At 40.2% G+C, this 19312-nt stretch overlaps 1 protein-coding gene across 3 annotated transcripts; it reads left to right on the forward strand.

Annotated features, from left to right (window-relative positions):
* The first annotated feature begins 1094 nt into the window (after window positions 1–1094).
* On the forward strand, window positions 1095–14782 carry duox (dual oxidase). 3 transcript variants are annotated; one of them, XM_044016589.1, is made up of 34 exons: window positions 1095–1151; window positions 1437–1563; window positions 1685–1768; window positions 3063–3227; window positions 3640–3827; window positions 3934–4135; window positions 5338–5504; window positions 5876–5939; window positions 6306–6402; window positions 6542–6632; window positions 6806–6908; window positions 7018–7190; window positions 7266–7441; window positions 7537–7655; window positions 7833–7970; window positions 8051–8164; window positions 8381–8583; window positions 8779–8964; window positions 9194–9419; window positions 9756–9849; window positions 10152–10327; window positions 10421–10514; window positions 10630–10671; window positions 11352–11530; window positions 11625–11855; window positions 11948–12047; window positions 12115–12164; window positions 12268–12395; window positions 12488–12641; window positions 12791–13023; window positions 13142–13300; window positions 13385–13540; window positions 14036–14164; window positions 14291–14782. In XM_044016589.1, exons 2-34 carry the CDS (start codon window positions 1500–1502, stop codon window positions 14411–14413), a joined length of 4608 nt encoding a protein of 1535 aa, XP_043872524.1. In that variant the 5' UTR covers window positions 1095–1151; window positions 1437–1499; the 3' UTR covers window positions 14414–14782. The 3 variants fall into 3 exon arrangements, with proteins under 3 accessions (XP_043872524.1, XP_043872525.1, XP_043872526.1); XM_044016590.1 differs by having other exon boundaries at window positions 10421–10502; XM_044016591.1 differs by having other exon boundaries at window positions 10421–10490.
* Window positions 14783–19312: the final 4530 nt, after the last annotated feature.

A 19312-nucleotide genomic window follows, 5' to 3' on the forward strand; every position in this document is an offset into this window, starting at 1 on the left:
AGACTTGTAGGTGGCGTTCGTGGTCATTCTGGCTTCAGCCCAGTCATCAGTAAAGTTGAGCGCTGCAGAAAAACACCGTCAAGTTTGGTCACGACGCCAGAAAACACACGTGTGATTTACTCAACAGCAATGGTATAAGGTTATGAGACTCACCTACTATCACTGCACCTATGAACAAGCTGATTAATATTCTAAACATCCAGAACAGCCTCTGATTGAAGGAGAAATAGGAGAATAAATGAATAAATACATACGATGTTGTTGTATTTAGCATTTTCAAAATCCTGCAATAGCACTGGGGGAGACAAGAATATGTTTGCAGTCAGTAATAGATTATGTGATGAGTCGCACTCACCGACTTCCCTCTTATCCCTGGAAGAATGAGAAAAAGACTGACAGCTAACACAAGGAACACCAGGATAATGGTGAGCAATTGACCACTGAAGATGAAGGCAGTCCTTTGTTGAGGGTAGAATGGGTAAATGTCATCGTAGAAAGTCATCGTAGCTCCTGATCTTACTGACACAGCCGAGGCTGCAGAGTGTAACAGAGACAACAGTGTTAGTGGTGGAGTTCTCAGTTTCCTCCAGATTGCAGAGATAGCAGCTCCTGTGTCTTACAGTAGATAAGTGATGGGACACTGTGATCTTTTCCTGCTGCTTAACACTGCACGTGATTACATTAAAGCGTAATGCGTGGCTTATGCTATAGGATTTAACATTTCATTTCATTCATTACGTCACAGGTTTGTTTTTTAACTGCAAAGAAGGAAAAGCATCTGTGTGCGGCACATGCTATACATCCATTCTGTGAACAATGTGTGCTCTAAACTTTTAAAAGGAACCTTTTACAGAAAAGGGGAGGAAATGGGAAATTTTCTTACCTGAAAGTTGAAAGACGAGGAGTGAAGGTGAACAGTGGAGTGGAGTGTGGACGTTGAAGGAAACATACACTTCTTTTATAGTCTCCACTTGTGTCACTTGGGGAGGAGGATGCATTTGCTGAAATTCTGAAGAAAAGAGGTGTGATTCAGACATGATGACCATCCCTATCTTGTTGACACGTACAGGTCACATTTATGATAAGCTGTGAAACAAAAGCTTGCTTTGGTGTTGCACCACCCTCATCTGCACTACTGCTGCCTACAGGAGGTAAGACTGTCTCATCTCCTCTGGTCAGCTTTAATCTTTACACTAGGGGCAAAAAAAAGAAGGTGTTTTACACAGAAAAAGTTTGTTTCACCACAAAAAGTCGAATCATACTTCTAATTTATTTATTTATTTGTCAAATACATTATATAGTGTCATATATATATATATATATATATATATATATATATATATATATATATATATATATATATATATATACATATATGACACTGACATTAGACAGAGATTTGTACCAATAGATGTTACTACTCACCTTGTCTGCAGGTTTCAGACGTTTCATTCCTCTGGTCTGAAGACTGAGCTGAGGACCACAGGTCTCTCGCATCAATGGATTTGCGTAAATGGCTTTGGAGTGTGTGCGCAGCGGTGCTTGTCTCGGTGCTCATTGTCCGTAAGTAGACGGCCACTGTATGTAAACTGTGTTTTACAGTTCCTTCACACAGTTGACGCTGAAAATAACTGAAAGCGGAATTGAACATTCTTTAAAACAAACTTCAACGTTTGTTGAACAGATTCTCGCGGTGAAACACTGTGGGAAGTGTGTCGCTTTGACGGCTGGTACAACAGTCTTGGTTATCCACGACGCGGAGCGGTCGGTAAGTTCAGCAGTAACAACTAACAGTAGCAGTTAACAGCTAACAGCTAACAGTTAACAGTTAACAGCTAACAGTAACAGTTAACAGTTAACAGCTAACAGTAACAGTAACAGTTAACAGTATCAGTTAACAGTAACAGCGGGTTTAGATACTCAGAATAATATTTGTTACAAAATGGCTGTAAAAGTTAGTCAGAAACGTTAAATTTGCAGGTTTTTTAATTAAATTAAATTTAATCAGTCCACTCAATATCAAGTTAAATTATTTTTATATGTCTTTTATTTAAAGATATGTATTGTATCATGAATATTTTTTGTTTATTGTAAACTGTATATCTGTCATCCAATTTCAAAATAAACACTTTTATTTTGAAATTCTGTGAAATATTTTCACAACGATTATTATTGCAGTATCATGGTGGACTATTATGATATAGTTTTGGCCTCATATCATCCACCTTGACTGCTTTTCCCCCATACAAGTTTGACTTTTTTCCACATGACCGCTCATTCCCTCCTGACCAGATGAGCCCTTTAGCTGCCCCCTGGTCACCTGAGTTTGAGAACCCTGATTGAAAGTTCAAATCAGACTAGTGTCACTTCAGTATGTGGCACTAAATCTGAAGAATATCCGATGTCTGGCCATGTGATATGACAACTAGAGTCAATGTGGCCTTTTGGCTATATACAAGCGTGCTGCAAAATCTGAAATGTGATAGATATTTGTTAGAATTAAGTCATGTAAAGTAAACTAGAGGGAACCTTCCAAAATCAAACAGTGATTCTAAAGGGTTGCATTCACACTCAAAGTCACATCTCATGTGAAGGTGAAATATTAAATTTGAAATGTGTGAAACTTAATTGAATTCTGAGTTCACTGATTGAATTTGACTGTTCATGTCAACGTAGCCATACAGTCCTAGTGATTTCTTTTGAGGTGCCACAAGGGGGAACCTGCATCTTTCCAATTAATGTCAGGACTACTTCATTTATCGACAATCTATTCAAGATTCCTACTTTTTGACATTAAAATGTTCACTAAAAGTTTTTTTTTGTAATAAATAGTTAATCTGTTTCCATCACATCCATGAGCTTTTAGAGGATCTTGACAAATATGGAAATTTAGACAAATTAAGGTAGAGCATGGACAAAAGAATGTGCTCATTTCAGTTTATGAATTTATTAAAAAAATAGTACTGTGAATTTAAATTATTTTGGTTAGGATAATGTAAATTTGCATTTTGTCCAATGCTTACCGCTGGAAATACACCATGTTTTCCACTGTGTTTGTGCAGGTTCTCACCTCATGCGTCTGGTGCCTGCATATTACTGGGACGGTGTCTACCAGCCTGTCCAGGAGCCACTGCTGCCGAACCCCCGCAGACTGAGCCGTCTGATGACTATGGGTCCGTCCGGTCAGCCCTCTTTACGCAACCAGACTGTACTCTCTCTCTTCTTTGGTAAATTTATTGAAAATTTGTTGCATTGACATACACTAAAAACACTGTTCCATGATTCCTTTACCAACAGGAAACCCGAGTCTATTCTCCTCCCATATTGTATATTGCAAAGCAGTGACTTTAAGACAAGCAATTGGTGAAAAATGCAATGTCATCTTCACTGTTTGTTGTTTGTCTGACACATGTGGCAAACTAATGTAGCAACTGCAAATTACAAAATCAGACAATCATCACATATATTATGAAATATGATATTGAGCTCTCTGGTTTTCCTGGTATGTCAGTGATTGAATGTGCTCCCATTTGATCCCTGGCTTTATCATAACCAGTGTGACAGTGTGATCAGTTAAATAATACACAATCAGTGAAGAGATATTGAAAGTATTAACTTTTTTATTTTTAAATTTGTAAGGGTACCATGTTGCCTTTGACATTTCTGACTCAAGAACCCCTGGGTGTCCACCTGAGTTCATGAACATCCCAGTTCCACATAATGACACTGTGTTTGATCCGACCGGCAATGGAAAGGTGCTGCTGCCCTTTCAGCGAGGACCATGGGACAAAGAGTCCGGACAGAGTCCCAGTAACCCTCGAACACAGGTAGCACAGAAAGATCAGGCAGATCGTTCTGAAAGTTACTTTGCACTATGTCACCATATTTTCCAAACTGCAATCATTTGAGAAAAAACAACTCTGACACATGCAGATCAACTTGGTGACAGCGTGGATAGATGGCAGCTCCATCTATGGCCCGTCCACGTCCTGGTCTGACTCTCTAAGAAGCTTCTCTGGGGGTCTCTTGACCTCAGGCTCTGATTCAAAGATGCCAAAATGTGGAGGTGGGCGCAATCTCATGTGGAGCGCTGCTGACCCATCGACAGGAGAACATGGACCTCATGACCTTTATGGTGAGACAACATCAAGCTCTGTTTTGTTTTCACTTTTTGACGTGCTAAAGACCATTTTCTGGGTTATATTGGCCCTTTAAGGCTATTTCAAACTGTAAAAAGGACTGAATGAGGTATAATCTGTCAATTATTACCCTTATGAATGAAACCAAGTGAGGTAGTTTACAAGGTAGGAGCTGCAATGCCTATTTGGCAGGTGGAAATGTAAATTGTGTGTATTGCACTGGCCTTTTAAGGTTAGTGTCTCACCCTAATACGCACAAGACACACAGCGATGCAGCAACACATCCAAACATCACTGCATAATTACACACTGATTGATGAGTGTAAAGAAGCTAGATGCTAACGTAAATTTTGAGGTTTTGATCATCTCATAAGAAAAAAACTGAAATGCAAAATAAGCTGCACATTATTCAGTGAGGAGTCTAACCAGTCAGGGACACTTTATATGAGCTGGGTGATGCAGAAAACTCCACTGAACTGATTGCCACTGTGTGTGTGTCTGTCATTAATTGAATGAAACTCCATGAAGCATAATTACCTCCTTACCTGACGTGCAGAATGATTAAGAAGTAATGGCTGAGCTTAACCCGAACCTCTGACCCGAACCTCAATAAATCTCACCGTTTATGGAAATACCCTGTCCTGTTGATACTGCAGGCTGCTGAAAACAAACAGCAACCATTGCTTCTTCTTCATTATTTCGCTGAGGTTTACTTACAGGGTTGCAGCCTGCGAGGCTGAGTCAAGAGAGGCCCCGTCTGACGTGTGTAATGGTCCTTTAATGACTGTGTAAATGGCTTGTCACACTGACCGCAGTAAATCCCTGTCTCTATAGCAAAGAAGATGCCACACAGGTGTCATGAAACCAGTGTTTTGTTGCTTGTGTTGTTAAAGGTGTGTTGTTATTATGTGGGGCGGAGGCGGAGGATCTCCTTCTGTTGTCACCGTTCTGTTGGCACATACTTATCAACAAACAGCTAAATTATTATTCCATTAGCAGCCAGAGCTCCTTATCAACCAATGCAATGAGAGTGTGAGAGGATGTTAATAAGGAGCAGAATATCCATGGCTTTTGGGACAGTTTTTTTCTGTAAAACATGTCAAATACACATAAATGCCTCTTCTCTGTTTGTTGTGGATGTTAATTTACTTGATCGAATCAAATAATCCCCTCTCTTGATGCCATCTTTTTTGTCTAGAGTTGGGAAACGCCTGGGCCAATGAGAACATGTTCACGGCAGCAGAGGGGATTATCTGGTTTCGATACCACAATTATGTCGCCTCCAAACTGCTTCAGGAACACCCAGAGTGGTCAGACGAAAAACTGTTTCAAAATGCCAGGAAGACCGTTGTGGCCACATTCCAGGTAGAGGGAAAAGTCTCAGTGTAATCCTCTCACTGCACAGGTGCTGGTTTAATTTGCACTCTGGGAAAAAATGATGGTTTATCAACCCCAGGTGGTCATGATTTATGGGTGAAATTGATGGTTTTAGTGAAAGGATGAGTGGATCATCTCTGTCAGGAGGATTTGCAACATTGCACACACATTTCTTTCTGTATTAAACAATAGTCAAACTATTAGCAAGCATTATTTTAAATCACATAAAATCTAGAAATCACATTTTATGTTGGAAGAAACTCACCCCAAAAAAAGAAGACAGGATATATTTTCTAAACTAAGTTAAACGTAATGTGACACAACTACAGTAACCTTACTTTTTTCTATTCTCCAAACAGAATATTGCCGTCTATGAATGGCTGCCTGGATATCTTGGAGACAAAAAGCTTCCTGCATACCCAGGTAAGAGTCAGCCACAGTACATGTGCGTACAAGTGGAAGGGAGCGAGTAATGCACCGCTGACCACAGGCCATCGTAAGTTGAGCTATCGTTGGTGGTGTTTGACAAATATGTGCTTTGTCAGCAAAGCATCAGTCTGAGTGTCCGTCTTCTGCTGAATAAGCACCCGCAGCTGAAGAAAGTTAAAGGGCCATCGGTCAGATGACCCCATCGGCCTTAATCTCTCTTCATTTTTGTTCTTACACCACATTTGTTGCCTTACTTTGACTGTTTGTGTAATGGTAGATGTTTGCATGCACAAGGTCCAGCTCATCTTAAACACATTAAAAGTATTGTCATTCTATGTGTGCGGAAATATCTGTTCACAGGTTACCAGAAGTTTGTTGATCCGGGGATTTCTCCAGAGTTTCAGGCTGCTGCCATGAGGTTTGGCATCACTATGGCCCCACCTGGTGTTTACATGAGGTAGTGAGTCTTCTCTCCCAGGGCTCATTAGGAAAAAGGAAGCTCACTATCATCGATGCTCTGATGGCAACATTAAAATACTGTTACTGTGTTTCAGTCCATGCCATAAAATCCTCTTCCTCTTTTTTTTTTGGTACAGAAACAGAACCTGCCACTTTCGTGACGTTGTCAACATAAACGGCAGCTTGTCGCCAGCGCTGCGTCTTTGTAACAGCTTTTGGAAACGTCAGGTATTAAACAGTCATACTTTTCAATTTTGAAATGAATGATTTGACTGTAAAATGACGTGTGTGTCCATTTAAATCATACACGTGATTATTACAAGCAAATCTTGTGTCCAACACCCTGTGACTATAAACGAGAGCAGATGAGATCATGTCATCATGTGTCTCTTGATTTGCAGAGACCTAATATGAAAACAAGCCAAGATGTAGACGATCTCCTCATGGGCATGGCTTCCCAGATTGCAGAGAGAGAAGACAATGTTGTTGTGGAGGACCTGAGAGGTCTTTAGTCCATTCTATTCACTGCCTGTTTCACTCTGCATCATCCATTGATATTTACTAAAGTTCTAAATGAATATTTGCTGCTCTAATCTGATTTGAACTTCAATAGACTATATGTACGGACCCCTGAGGTTTACCCGGTCAGACCTGGTGGCCATGACCATTCAAAGAGGACGAGACTTTGGCCTTCAAAGTTACACTGTGGTCAGAAAAGCCCTGGATCTGCCTCCTGTGAGAACATTTGAGGAGATCAATTCTGAACTGAACCAAACCAACCCACAGGTGAAAAAAAAACTGCAACTAGTCTCTCAAGGAAAAATAAATTAAAGTGTAATTGTGAAACATTTTTGTCTCCAGTTGCTCCATGACATTGCAGAACAGTATGGCAGAGACATCTCCAAACTGGAGCTCTTTCCCGGAGGACTGCTGGAGTCCCTTGATGGTCCAGGTCCAGTTTTCTCGGCCATTATCTTGGACCAGTTTGAACGAATCAGAAATGGAGATCGCTTCTGGTTTGAGAACAGACAGAACGGGTAAGCTCCCCTCCAAAGCAGCAGTTTGAGCTAAACTCATACGTTCATAATCATATGAGTCAATTAGTTTTTTGCTTATTGTGGCTGTTTTTCAGTTTGTTTACAGATGAGGAAATCCAGGCGATCCGCAACGTAACATTTCATGACGTCCTTGTTGCTGTTACTAGCGCTGAGGAAGCTGATATACAAGATAATGTGTTCTTCTGGATGGACGGTACTATATATATATATATATATATGTATATCTATATATATATATATATATATATATATATATATATATATATATATGTATATATATGTATATGACATGTTATATAACATATAACAAGCAAACTAATATCAAATGTAATGGATTACTAAAATAAAAGCAATCCCTGTGTTGCTGTAGGTGACCCTTGTCCTCAGCCCGCACAGTTGTCTGAGTCGATGCTCCATCCCTGCACTAATGCTACCAAACTAGATTATTTTGATGGGAGCGAAGCTGGCTTTGGCATCACTATCGCTGTTCTGTTCCTCTTCCCCGTTGGTCAGTATCACAGTCTCTTTTTGCTTTATGTCATAACGTTGATGTCATTCACCAGCAGTTTGATGGTTTTACTCTCACAGTGAGTTTGCTCGTGGCCTGTATGGTGGCATATCTTCGCAAGTACAGGTACAGGAAGTTTCAGAGGAGAAGACAAGCGGGCGCCAAAGCCGAGGAGCAGCCTTCAGGCATCACTGGTATGAGTTCATGTATAGTGACACACACATCATTCACTTTGGTGTTAAACCATACTGATTATACACATTACTGTTTTAACATTAGACAGATGCTAGTATCTTGAACCATGGTTGCAATTTTGCTCATATAGATAAGCTGAATCCATGTTATATTCCTTTATGTATATATGATGGTAAAAAAAATGAAATACCTTATTCTGCTTCCGCTTGTCTCAGCATACGAGTGGCATGGCCATAAAAAACCTTTGAATCCAGTCAGTGTGGAGTTTAATGAGGGGGGGAGGCTGCAGGTTTTTGATGGATGTGGCTCTTCTCTACGCCACCTCACTCTGGGCAACCAGGAGTACCTGGATGTCCATCTTTCCAACGACCGTCACAGTAAAGCGCTACTGCTCAAAGTAGCTAAAGAGTACGACCTGGTGAGTTCCATCTGAAAATAAGTAACTGTACAGGCAACAATCTGTGTTTGTGTGTGTTTGCATTTTTGGGAGCGGTACATATTTAACTTATCCAGTCAGTTTTACAAGATTGATTCAGGAAATGCATAAGCCAACACTCTGATCTCCCAACGGTCCTGTTTACTTTTCTCTGATGTCCTCTGTTTGCATGTGCAGGTGCTGTTCTTTGATGACGAGATTAAACGTGCAGCATTTATTAAGCATCTGCATGAGGTGGTGACAGACATCAGACAGGACTTTAAAGTGAAGGAGATGAGAGAGAAGGAGCTGCTGAAGATGGCTTTGACCAAAGAGCAAAGGGCTCAGATTGTTGAGACTTTCATTCGACACGCTTTCTCCAAGGTGCGTGTGGTCAAGCCTCTGGACGTCTCCCTCGTCCTCACTCTGTTACCGTGGCAGCAGCGTTGAACTTGGCCACAAAATGCCGTCACACCTTTTTTTTTTGAGGTCAAATTAGGTCCGGCCTCAACTAATCATTGGTGTTGATGGTGACCTCATCTATGATGACAACCTCAGCTGACGTTCGTGATATTACTGACACAAGTAATGACTCTGTCCCTCTGCTATGCAGGTCTTGGAGATAGAGAAGTGTGACGCTGGTGACATGAGTGGAATTTCCCGTGAGAAAGCCAGAGAGGTTCTGCAGTGTGAGCTCACAGCGTCAGAGTTTGCTGATGCACTGGGCCTCAAGCCTGGCTCTTTATTTGTGGACTCCATGTTCGCACTAGCTGATGAAGATAGGAACGGTTACCTCTCCTTCCAAGAGTTTCTTGATGTGATGGTTACCTTTATGAAAGGTAAAAACCTTGACTTGACTCTGGTACGATGCTTATGTCGTAGCACAGTGCAGCAAATCTCAAAATAATAAAATACATGTATCAAAGGATTTTGGTGTTGGGGAAAGAGAGTGAGATTATTTGGGATTTGTGAACCGTATCTCATGGTTCAAGTTATTTATTAGGTGTTTATGTAAGGGAACATACATAACAGAATCAGAGACCAGTGGCAAATAAAAACTCAGATAAACATCATTACAGTTTTTATAGACCATGTTAATTTTAGTCAGTTCAAAATGATGGATATGTCAGAGCAGTAAAGAGTATGTATTGTTGATGAATTGTGTTTTCACGCAGGGACTCCTGAGGAAAAATCCAGACTGATGTTCTCCATGCATGACATTGGTGGAAATGGCTTCTTGTCAAAAGAAGATTTTGCCAAGATGCTCAGGTCAGATCACCTTAAAAAAAAAAAAACACCTTATCCAAGTGTCTTGTTTTCTTATTTGTGGTTATCTGTTTGGCCACGTTCGTCTGGCTGTTTGTTTTGAGATGTGGGTTATGGCCCAAGGAAGACATTCTAATATTTTGGTGGTGATCCAGATCCAGGTTCTGCTTTATTTTTTATTTTACCCTGGCTAAATAAGGAAGACACCATGGGAAACTGAGCGTCCTTGGCAGTCATTTGCACTCTTTTAGCACTTTCTCTACTTCTATTCTATTTTATATTTATGTTCATCCTTTGTGCTGCAGGTCTTTAATTGAAATCTCCAACGGTACCCTGTCAAAGACGCAGGTAGAGGATGGCATCAAGGCCATGATGGAGGAGACAGGTGTTAAAAACAAGGAGAAAATCTCATGGGAGGACTTTCATTACCTCCTGCGTGACCACGAGACGGAGCTTCAGTTTGCTCAACTCAACGTCAAAGGTTGGAGAGGGTGTTTTTCTGGAAAAATCTCCTTTTTTACCCTCATTTTTCCTGACCTTGTGTGATTAATTAGTGAATGTGCTGTGTGTGCAGGGATGGAGAAACAGGGGAAGAAGCGGCTGAATAGAGACCAGAGAGTGTCCTTCATCTCTTCTGCAAACAGGCGAGAGAACAGGTCGAACAGGCTGTAATTCATCATTCGGTGTACTAATGCAACAACTACTGCTCATCCCTGTGGTGGAAAATAAAGATTTGCTCTCACAGATCAACTCATATGATATTTGTTCCCATTTCATTTGCAGGAATGTGAAGACAGAAGGACAGGAGCTACGCAGACGTCAAAAGTACGTTTCTTGCTTCAGTTAAATCAGTTTTCTGAACGAAGAATGAGGAATATGGAGATGGATTGAATGTTGATTAACACAAATAGACCAACAAGTTTGACTCTTAGTACAGTAGCTGTTTGTGGTTTCTGCCATGGAATGTTTTATTTGCAATTGGCAGATAAAATTTGTTTCATCTATATATTGTACAGTTCAAACATTTACCTCTGTTAAGTTAAGTTCTGTGCAAACATAAGGTGCACCTTCTGTGGTATTTATTATTGGGCCACAGGTCATACATTGTCTTCTAGCGGGAAAAGTGAAGTCCAGGAAGTAGGTGGGTATAAATAAGATTAGTCTACTTGTTGCTTGATTGATAAGGTCAGTGAACACTTTGCTGGGGGGTTAATGGTCTCAGCTACCAGTTTGAGGTCTCTTCAATAGAACATGATGTCATTTTGTAATCTTTGCTCCCATTTAGAGGAAAACAGAAATGTTACAGCATGGCACATATTGGACACTAGTGATTGGCTGCAGGTAACATCCAATAGGTGCCATGTTGCAGGTGATGTCAGTGAATTTGTTGTTTCAAAATAATGACATGGCAAATCTCATATTACGTCCATATTCATATTAGGTCTATGACATAGTAAAATGTTTCACAGCTGTAAGTGTAGTTGATTGGATCTGAACATTTTCAGGTCAAGTGCCAACACTCCAAATGTCTACGTGAAGCCCAAGCGTGAGCGGTACATAAGGAACCCAGTCCAGCAGAAGATCCAGCATTTCAAGCGCTTCATTGAGAATTATCGACGCCATATCGTCTGCTTCATCGTCGTGTTTGGCATCACAGCTGGTGTGGCAATTGAAAGATGTTACTGTGAGTGTTACTCCCACACTATGCCGAGTTGTTGTATTTATAGTCCAACACTAATACCATACGTTTGACCTGGATAAAAAAATACTGTGTGCAGACTACGGGTTGCAGGCTCAATCAACAGGAGTCCCAGAGACGTCAATGGTGGGCGTCATCGTCTCCCGGGGCTCAGCCGCCGCCATCTCCTTCCTCTTTCCCTACATGCTCCTCACTGTGTGTCGTAACCTCATTACACTGTGCAGAGAGACTTTCCTCAACCGCTACATCCCCTTTGATGCCGCCATTGACTTCCATCGTTGGATGGCCATGACTGCTCTTATCCTGTCAGGTTGGTAGAGAGACAGTGAGAGCTGATTGAGGAATTTCTCATCTATTTATGTTATATTTTAATCCTTGTTCATATTTCTGTTCTTGCTGTAGTTGTTCATACTTTGGGCCATGTGGTAAATGTCTACATCTTCTCCATCAGTGACCTCAGCATCTTGTCGTGTCTGTTCCCCAAAGTCTTTTCCAATAACGGGTAATGCTTGAAATATTTGCCTCCTTTTATTACATACTCTGAGATTAACAGTTGTTTTTTAATTTAGGTCTGAACTTCCTCTGAAGTGGTGGTGGTGGTTCTTCCTGACTGTTCCAGGTATTAGAGACTGACTTTAGACCTTCAGTGGTTACAGTACATGGGCTGTTAGTGATACTCCTCCATCATCCTATATTTATGCTCGACTTTGTCCTTCTCACAGGAACGACGGGCGTCTTGCTTCTCCTAGCTTTTTCGTTCATGTACGTCTTTGCCTCACACTATTTCCGCCGCATCAGTTTCCGTGGATTCTGGATCACACATTACCTCTATGTCGTCGTGTACATTCTAGTAAGTCGTTAAAAACACCACAGACACCCTCAGCAGTGATGGAGAGGCAGGTTTACCAGTGTTGTGATGCTGACTTTGTTTTCCTCCAACAGACAGTTGTGCACGGCAGTTTTGCTCTCCTCCAAGAGCCACGGTTTCACATTTATCTCATCCCTCCTGCGCTGCTTTTCTTGCTGGACAAACTAATCAGCTTGAGTAGGAAAAAGTTGGAGATTCCAGTGGTCAGAGCTGAGCTGTTGCCTTCAGGTAATCACAACTCTCGCACTCTTCTCAGGCTTTACACGATTTTGCTCTCTGCTACTGAGATTCCTTCATCTTTTAATGAAGTAATGTCATTTCTATGTGCATTGCGCGTTTCGATTTCTCACCCCTCTTTTCTCCCCCCCGACCTGTAGGTGTGACACATCTGGAGTTTAAGCGACCGCAGGGCTTTGCGTACCGGTCGGGCCAGTGGGTTCGCATAGCATGTCTGATGTTAGGCACAGATGAGTACCACCCGTTTACACTCACATCAGCCCCTCACGAAGAAAACCTGAGCCTGCACATTCGAGCTGTGGGGCCCTGGACGAGCCAGCTCAGAGAGCTCTACTCTGAAGAAAGCTTGCTTGAGACTGGAGCCTATCCAAAGGCAGGTCATTGTGTTATTCTGAGTGTGTGTGTGTGTGTGTGTGTGTGAACAGGTCCAGCTGCTGTTTAATTCATTGTCTTTTCATCATATTAACACTCATATTTCATTGAATCACAAGCTGTACTTGGATGGGCCGTTCGGTGAAGGCCATCAGGAGTGGATTGACTTTGAGGTGTCTGTTCTGGTGGGAGGAGGAATCGGAGTCACACCATTTACTTCCATCCTCAAAGACCTGGTATTCAAGTCCTCCATGAAGTCTAAGATTCAGTGTAAAAAGGTGACATACAACACATTTTTTTAAAATCATTATATGTCACTCTGTTAAAACAACACCACGCTAACAGCCACTGATTGTTTGAAGGTGTACTTCATCTGGGTGACGCGGACACAGCGTCAGTTCGAGTGGGTGTCAGACATCATCAGAGAGCTGGAGGAGATTGACACCCAGGAGCTGGTCTCAGTTCACACTTACATCACTCAGGTGGCTGAGAAGTTTGACCTGCGCACCACCATGCTGGTGAGAGGCACAGTTGAACACGCATACAACTTCAACCCTGTTCACACCTGGTGTTGACATCCGTCCTGAGTGATCTGATTACAGCACTAAGTACCACCTCAAATCCAATCCCAAAAACACACATTGGTTTGCTTTTTTTTTTACACTAATCAGTGCTCATGTATTGATTTATTTGTAGCCACTGCCACAACATTAACACAATATTACAATACATATTTTTACCTATTTGAACATGTTTGTGCGTATTTGAAAACAGGGCGGGGGAAGCAGTGGCTGAGCTCATGCTCATGTCACAGTACAGTCATACTGTAAAACGTCACTCTGTGAAACATCACTCAGAACAGATGGGAGTTATTTATTGTAAGAGTTAAGACTGAAATGATGGCTGACCAGGAAGTCTGGGTCTTTTTTTGTTCTTTACAGAAACAGGCTTTAACCTTTCACCTACATTCGGTGCGTTGTTAATGAATAATTGATTGTCCCTTTTGTGGACAGTATGTGTGTGAGCGCCACTTTCAGAAGGTGTGGAACCGCAGTCTCTTCACTGGCCTGCGATCCGTCACCCACTTTGGACGTCCACCCTTCGTGTCCTTTTTCAGCTCACTGCAGGAAGTTCACCCTGAGGTCAGCCCCCCCACCTTTTTTCCTGCTTCAGCTACCTTTGTGATTGTCTGAAACGTTGCTCAGTACACTAGTCTGGACAAAAATCAATTATTTTGACATAATAACATTCTTTTTTTTTTTTTATAGGTGGGTAAAATTGGTGTATTCAGCTGTGGACCGCCTGGACTGACCAAAAATGTGGAAAAAGCTTGTCAGCAGATGAACAAGAGGGATCAAGCCCATTTCATGCATCACTACGAGAACTTCTGACGCGTCCTCCGTACTGCACTGCTGCATGTGCTAACAGAGGGAACAGGTAGCCACTTTGAGAACAAGTCACTCATTTAATGACATGACACTCTTCCACACACAAAAACAGGTCTTATGTTAGTGAATGCTAAAGTCAAAAATGTCTTTAAAATTCTGCTTATTTTTAATGCGATTTCTTTTTAGTCATGAATATCATTGTTACAATAACTTATATAATCATTTAAGGATGGGTGTTTTCTTTCATATAATACAATATCGCATAAATGTAGGATTCATTTTTTTCAATTAGTGATTTTTCTGTTGCAAAATATTCTGTTTCAAAAGATTAGATGTTTCTTTGTTATGAATTCCTTGTCTTTAGTGTAACAAATAAAGAAGTAATACAATTTTACAGTAAAAGTTGTATTTGTGACTCTTTCATGACAATGTCAGTGTTTCTTTTTGTCTCACAGATAAAACAATAATTATCAAGGTTTTGTGCGTTCACTAAATCCACCTTCAAATGCCACCAGCTTTTGATAACCTCACCTTCACGGAATTTTTTTTTTTGCGCCATCCAGACGAGGAAGAGGAACATTAAATTAAACATTGCAGATTCTCTAGACGTGGTGCAACAACACATTCATTCATCTCCCCATGTTAAAAATGTGTTTCCTTTTCAGATATCATACAGTGGAAGGGTGTGTGCAGGGATTTAACGATCTGAGTTTCAATGACACAAATAAAAGCTTATCTGCAGTGTCACAATCAAGGAGTTACACAGAAAATAAATAAAATGTGCGTGACTGTAATTATGATAACCAGGAGCCACCCTACAAACTGACGATGAGCACGCACATGTAGCATTTCTGTATTTACATTTGCGCAGTGAAGAAAACACCCTACACATATTTTTAAACTGGCTAGCTATTTTAACCACAGCACCTGCTGACCCCTCCTCACCTCAGCAGGTGTAATGACAGGTAAACAACCTAATAACAACATCTGACACTTACACAAAACCTGCTGGATCGTAATTTTAATTAGAGTAACTTAAAAGAGAACTTTACCGCTTTGGCACTTCATTGCTATAACATCCTGTACTCCTGATGGACAGATTAATAAAAACAAGCAGAAACAAAGACATGATCTTTCCTATGTCCTATTTTTTTTCTCCATTATTGTGTGTTTGCAAGTGCTCTAAAAGAAAATTAGCAGTAGGAGGAGGAAGTACAGTATATGAGGTAAACGTGGTCAGGTTGGTGTCTCATCTGGTTAATGGTGGGACCACTGGCAGTGTCACATGTCCTCTCTCACTCACACAGTCAAAAGTCATTGTTTTACCTTTGTAATAGAATGTATTACAAAAGATTGGCAGTTTTATGATGGAATATATCATGGTTCCTCGTCTCACCTTGTTTGCTGCCACATAAGTCAAAAAATAAGTTCTGTCATGAAGCCAGTGAGTTGCACGAATAAACCTCATTCATCAACGTGCACCAACGAGCACCTGTCAAGTCAGCCAAAGATCATTATTTCGGAATGTATTACCAGTTATTGATAATCATTGTGTAATTGTGATGATAACCTTTGTTCTAGCATATGACCATATTTTCACCCATTGCAAAACATTCTATTTAAGGTCAATTAGTTTTCAACGGTCATGTGCAAAAACAGCATGTGTTAGTTGTGAGGCTTTGCCAGCGACGTCGGATTTGGAACTCTTAAAAATAATGAGCTTATTATAAAGGAAATAATGTTCACAGAAAGAGGTCTAGTTGTCAATTTAACCTAATACACGCATTTAGAACTGTCCAGGGTGTACCCCGCCTATCGCCCGATGTAGCTGAGATTGGCACAGCACCCCCCGCGACCCTCTGGTGGAGGATAAAGCGGTTAGATGATGACTGACTGACTGACACGCATTTAGTCATTTTAAGCGTGGACTAAATGCATTACTGCACGTAATAGGATTACATAAGTGTCTCATTTCATCGATTAATAAATGAATCAGGTCAATTAAACCAGCACAACTTGGTAATTGACTTTATTGCTCTGGGCAGATGTTGCCAGCCTCAGTGCAATCAATGAGGTTTGTGCTACATCTTCTTATGGAATTATATGTTATGAATAATTATTTATTTTGACTTATGTCCGAAAGTAAGATTCTGGTCTCAGTGCTTTGGGTTTCTCAAGCTAAAAGGTGTGAATCAACAGAGAGAGGTGGAAAGAATACTCTTTTGATAAATAATAATTTTGACTTAAGTAAAAACTGGTCTAAAGATTTACTCAAGATAAAGTAAAGAAGTAGCTTGTTGAATTGTTTTTAATTAAAGGTAAACCTTTACAAATTAAAGTGCTGACAAAAATCAAATTTGTAAACACATAATGTATCAGTCAAACTGGGTCAAAGGTCACAAATGTCACTCACTCAGGGACCTTAATTAGCGCCAATTAACCTGTCCTCGTCATTCACTGCCAAAGTTTCCTGCGTGGGATTTTTTTACTTCTTTTTTTTATTTCATTTTTTAAAATGTTTTACTCAGTAACGGATGTGATTAAAAATGTAGAGAAGAACAGTACTTCCAGAAAAACATACTGAAGTAAAAGTAAATTTACAAATTAAAAAAATGACTTTACACAAAAAAACCCTACTCAATTACATTAACGCAAATATATGTAATTCATTACTTTCCACCTCTAAAAGCAACTGACACTTCTTCATTGTGCTGTGGCACCACATTGAGATGCAGAGAAGAGACACTTTATGGTGAAGTATTTGTATAATGTAAAGGTTAAGTTCTTATATTCAGGGACACAATGCCTGCTCACTGCACCAACTCTTTTATAGTCTTCCTTAATAGTGAAAATATAATTGCATGATACACTTTTTATGTTATAAGGTAATAAGGTAAGTTCTCTCTCTCTTACTATCCATATCGTATGCTTTGTTTCCACTGCTGTATTTCTGTTTCACTTTGCACGGAGCATCTGGAACAAAAACAATAAAAATAAAGTATTTTGATTCTGATTCTGATTCTGATTCTAATTCTGATTCCTTAGTAATAAAATTAATAATGATATTAGTGGTGTATATTTATACATGTTCTAACAGTGTAACACTGAATTTTAGTCCACTGTACAAAGGTCAACTTGTGTGATTCAGCAGTTCAACAGACGAATGCATCGCATCCTGCTGACGATTTAAACTTCCGCCTTCATTATTGAGCAGATTCATTTAGTTGGATATGATAAATCATTCACTTGTTTTAGATCACGTATCCAAACAGAGTGAGTGAATGAATCATGAGTGAATAGTAATTATGAGTTATTCATTGCTGGTGACTGTATTTGATTGTAACAGGTAGCTATTTGACTGAAAGGACACATGTTTGGCTTTATTTCTTGCACCACTGATTGTTGATGTACTTGTTGTGTAAAAGACGCCTCATCAACACACTGATGTGTTCAAGTCCATGTTCATATTAAGCATATTAACATATTACATTGTTAACTGGAGCTGTTAGTAACAGATAAACCTATGGAATGAACAATTAAGAATTAGCTCTAAAGCAGATTTTTACTCTAACATGTGACACTTAAATCTCTCTGTTGAGCCACTGCTCCTGTGTAACGTTCCTACTCTTAGGTGATAAACTTTGATAATTAAACACTGGCCTGTGGCTCAGACACACACTGGTTGTTCCCTTTAATATATTGATGAAATCTGTGTCAGCACGTTAAACACCGGACATCAGATCTAGTTTGAAAAATGTCAACATTTGATAAATAAAACTAAACATGTGACCTTTATAGCAGGGGTCTCAAACTCAAATGAACCACAGCGCATCTAATCTGGTCAGTGGCGGCCCAGTCAAGAAAAAAAAAAAGAGAGATTAAAATCATATCACTCATATGACTCATGTTTATGTGCACTAAACCAAATGACTGATTGATACTAAATGTATCTGCTCAATAATGCTAAGTTTTAAACATTAGCAGGTGTGATGCATTTGTTCCTTGAACTGCTGAATCACACAAGTTGGTCATGGGTCTATAAAACATTTGCACAGTGCACTAAAGGACAGTGTGAGCTATCTGTCTGTCTTATGAGTGTTACAGGAACCTTATCTTATCAGCAACTTATTACATAATTCTATTTTTTTTATAAATGAGGAAGAATTACGACAACAAAGACAACAAAATATGATACTCAGTGATCAAACAGCGCCCTCTTCTGGCAAGCAGGCTGTTCTCCATCCTTTCCACACTATAGCTGGCTGAAAATGTGATTCAAGGTCATGCTGGTTCTGCCATTATCTGTTTTTTTTTTTTTGTAATAGATTTTCAGCACAATGCATTAAGCTCTCCTTGTTGTCCTTGTTCCATTTAATTGTATGCTAATCTTTCTCATCCCTCAGGTCAATGCCCACTGCTGGATGGTACAAACGTGTCACATGGACAGAAAGAACAGAAATGTGAGGGTCTCTGGTGGAGCCTTGCTCATAAAATCACACTTAGTGCATATCAAGCTGATTTTCCAAGATGTGTAGAGAACGGGAGCCTCATCCACATTTCTTTTGTAACTCCCTGATGATTTTTTATGCTAGTCAGCATTACCCAAAAATAACAACTGTGCAACTGTGTGCTACATTATCCTCAAGGAAACTAATAGGAAAAAAAGGAGCTACTTAAACACATTTTTAATTAAAGGGAGCATATGGTGATTAAATGGCCACTTAAGCAGCTCAGAGGTTTGATCTTCCAAGACCACGGGCAAAATAATGCAAAATGTGTTGAGGATGTCCATGCAGGGGTGAGCAGTTTGCACTGATGTACTTAAGAGTCCGGTAATCTTCTTAGTGCCGCTAAGTACCCAGCTAGAAATCAGCCACTGTCCAGATTGTCAGTTCCTGCCCG

This window comes from Solea senegalensis, unplaced genomic scaffold, assembly GCF_019176455.1.
Source record: "Solea senegalensis isolate Sse05_10M unplaced genomic scaffold, IFAPA_SoseM_1 scf7180000014697, whole genome shotgun sequence".
Lineage (NCBI taxonomy): Eukaryota > Metazoa > Chordata > Actinopteri > Pleuronectiformes > Soleidae > Solea > Solea senegalensis.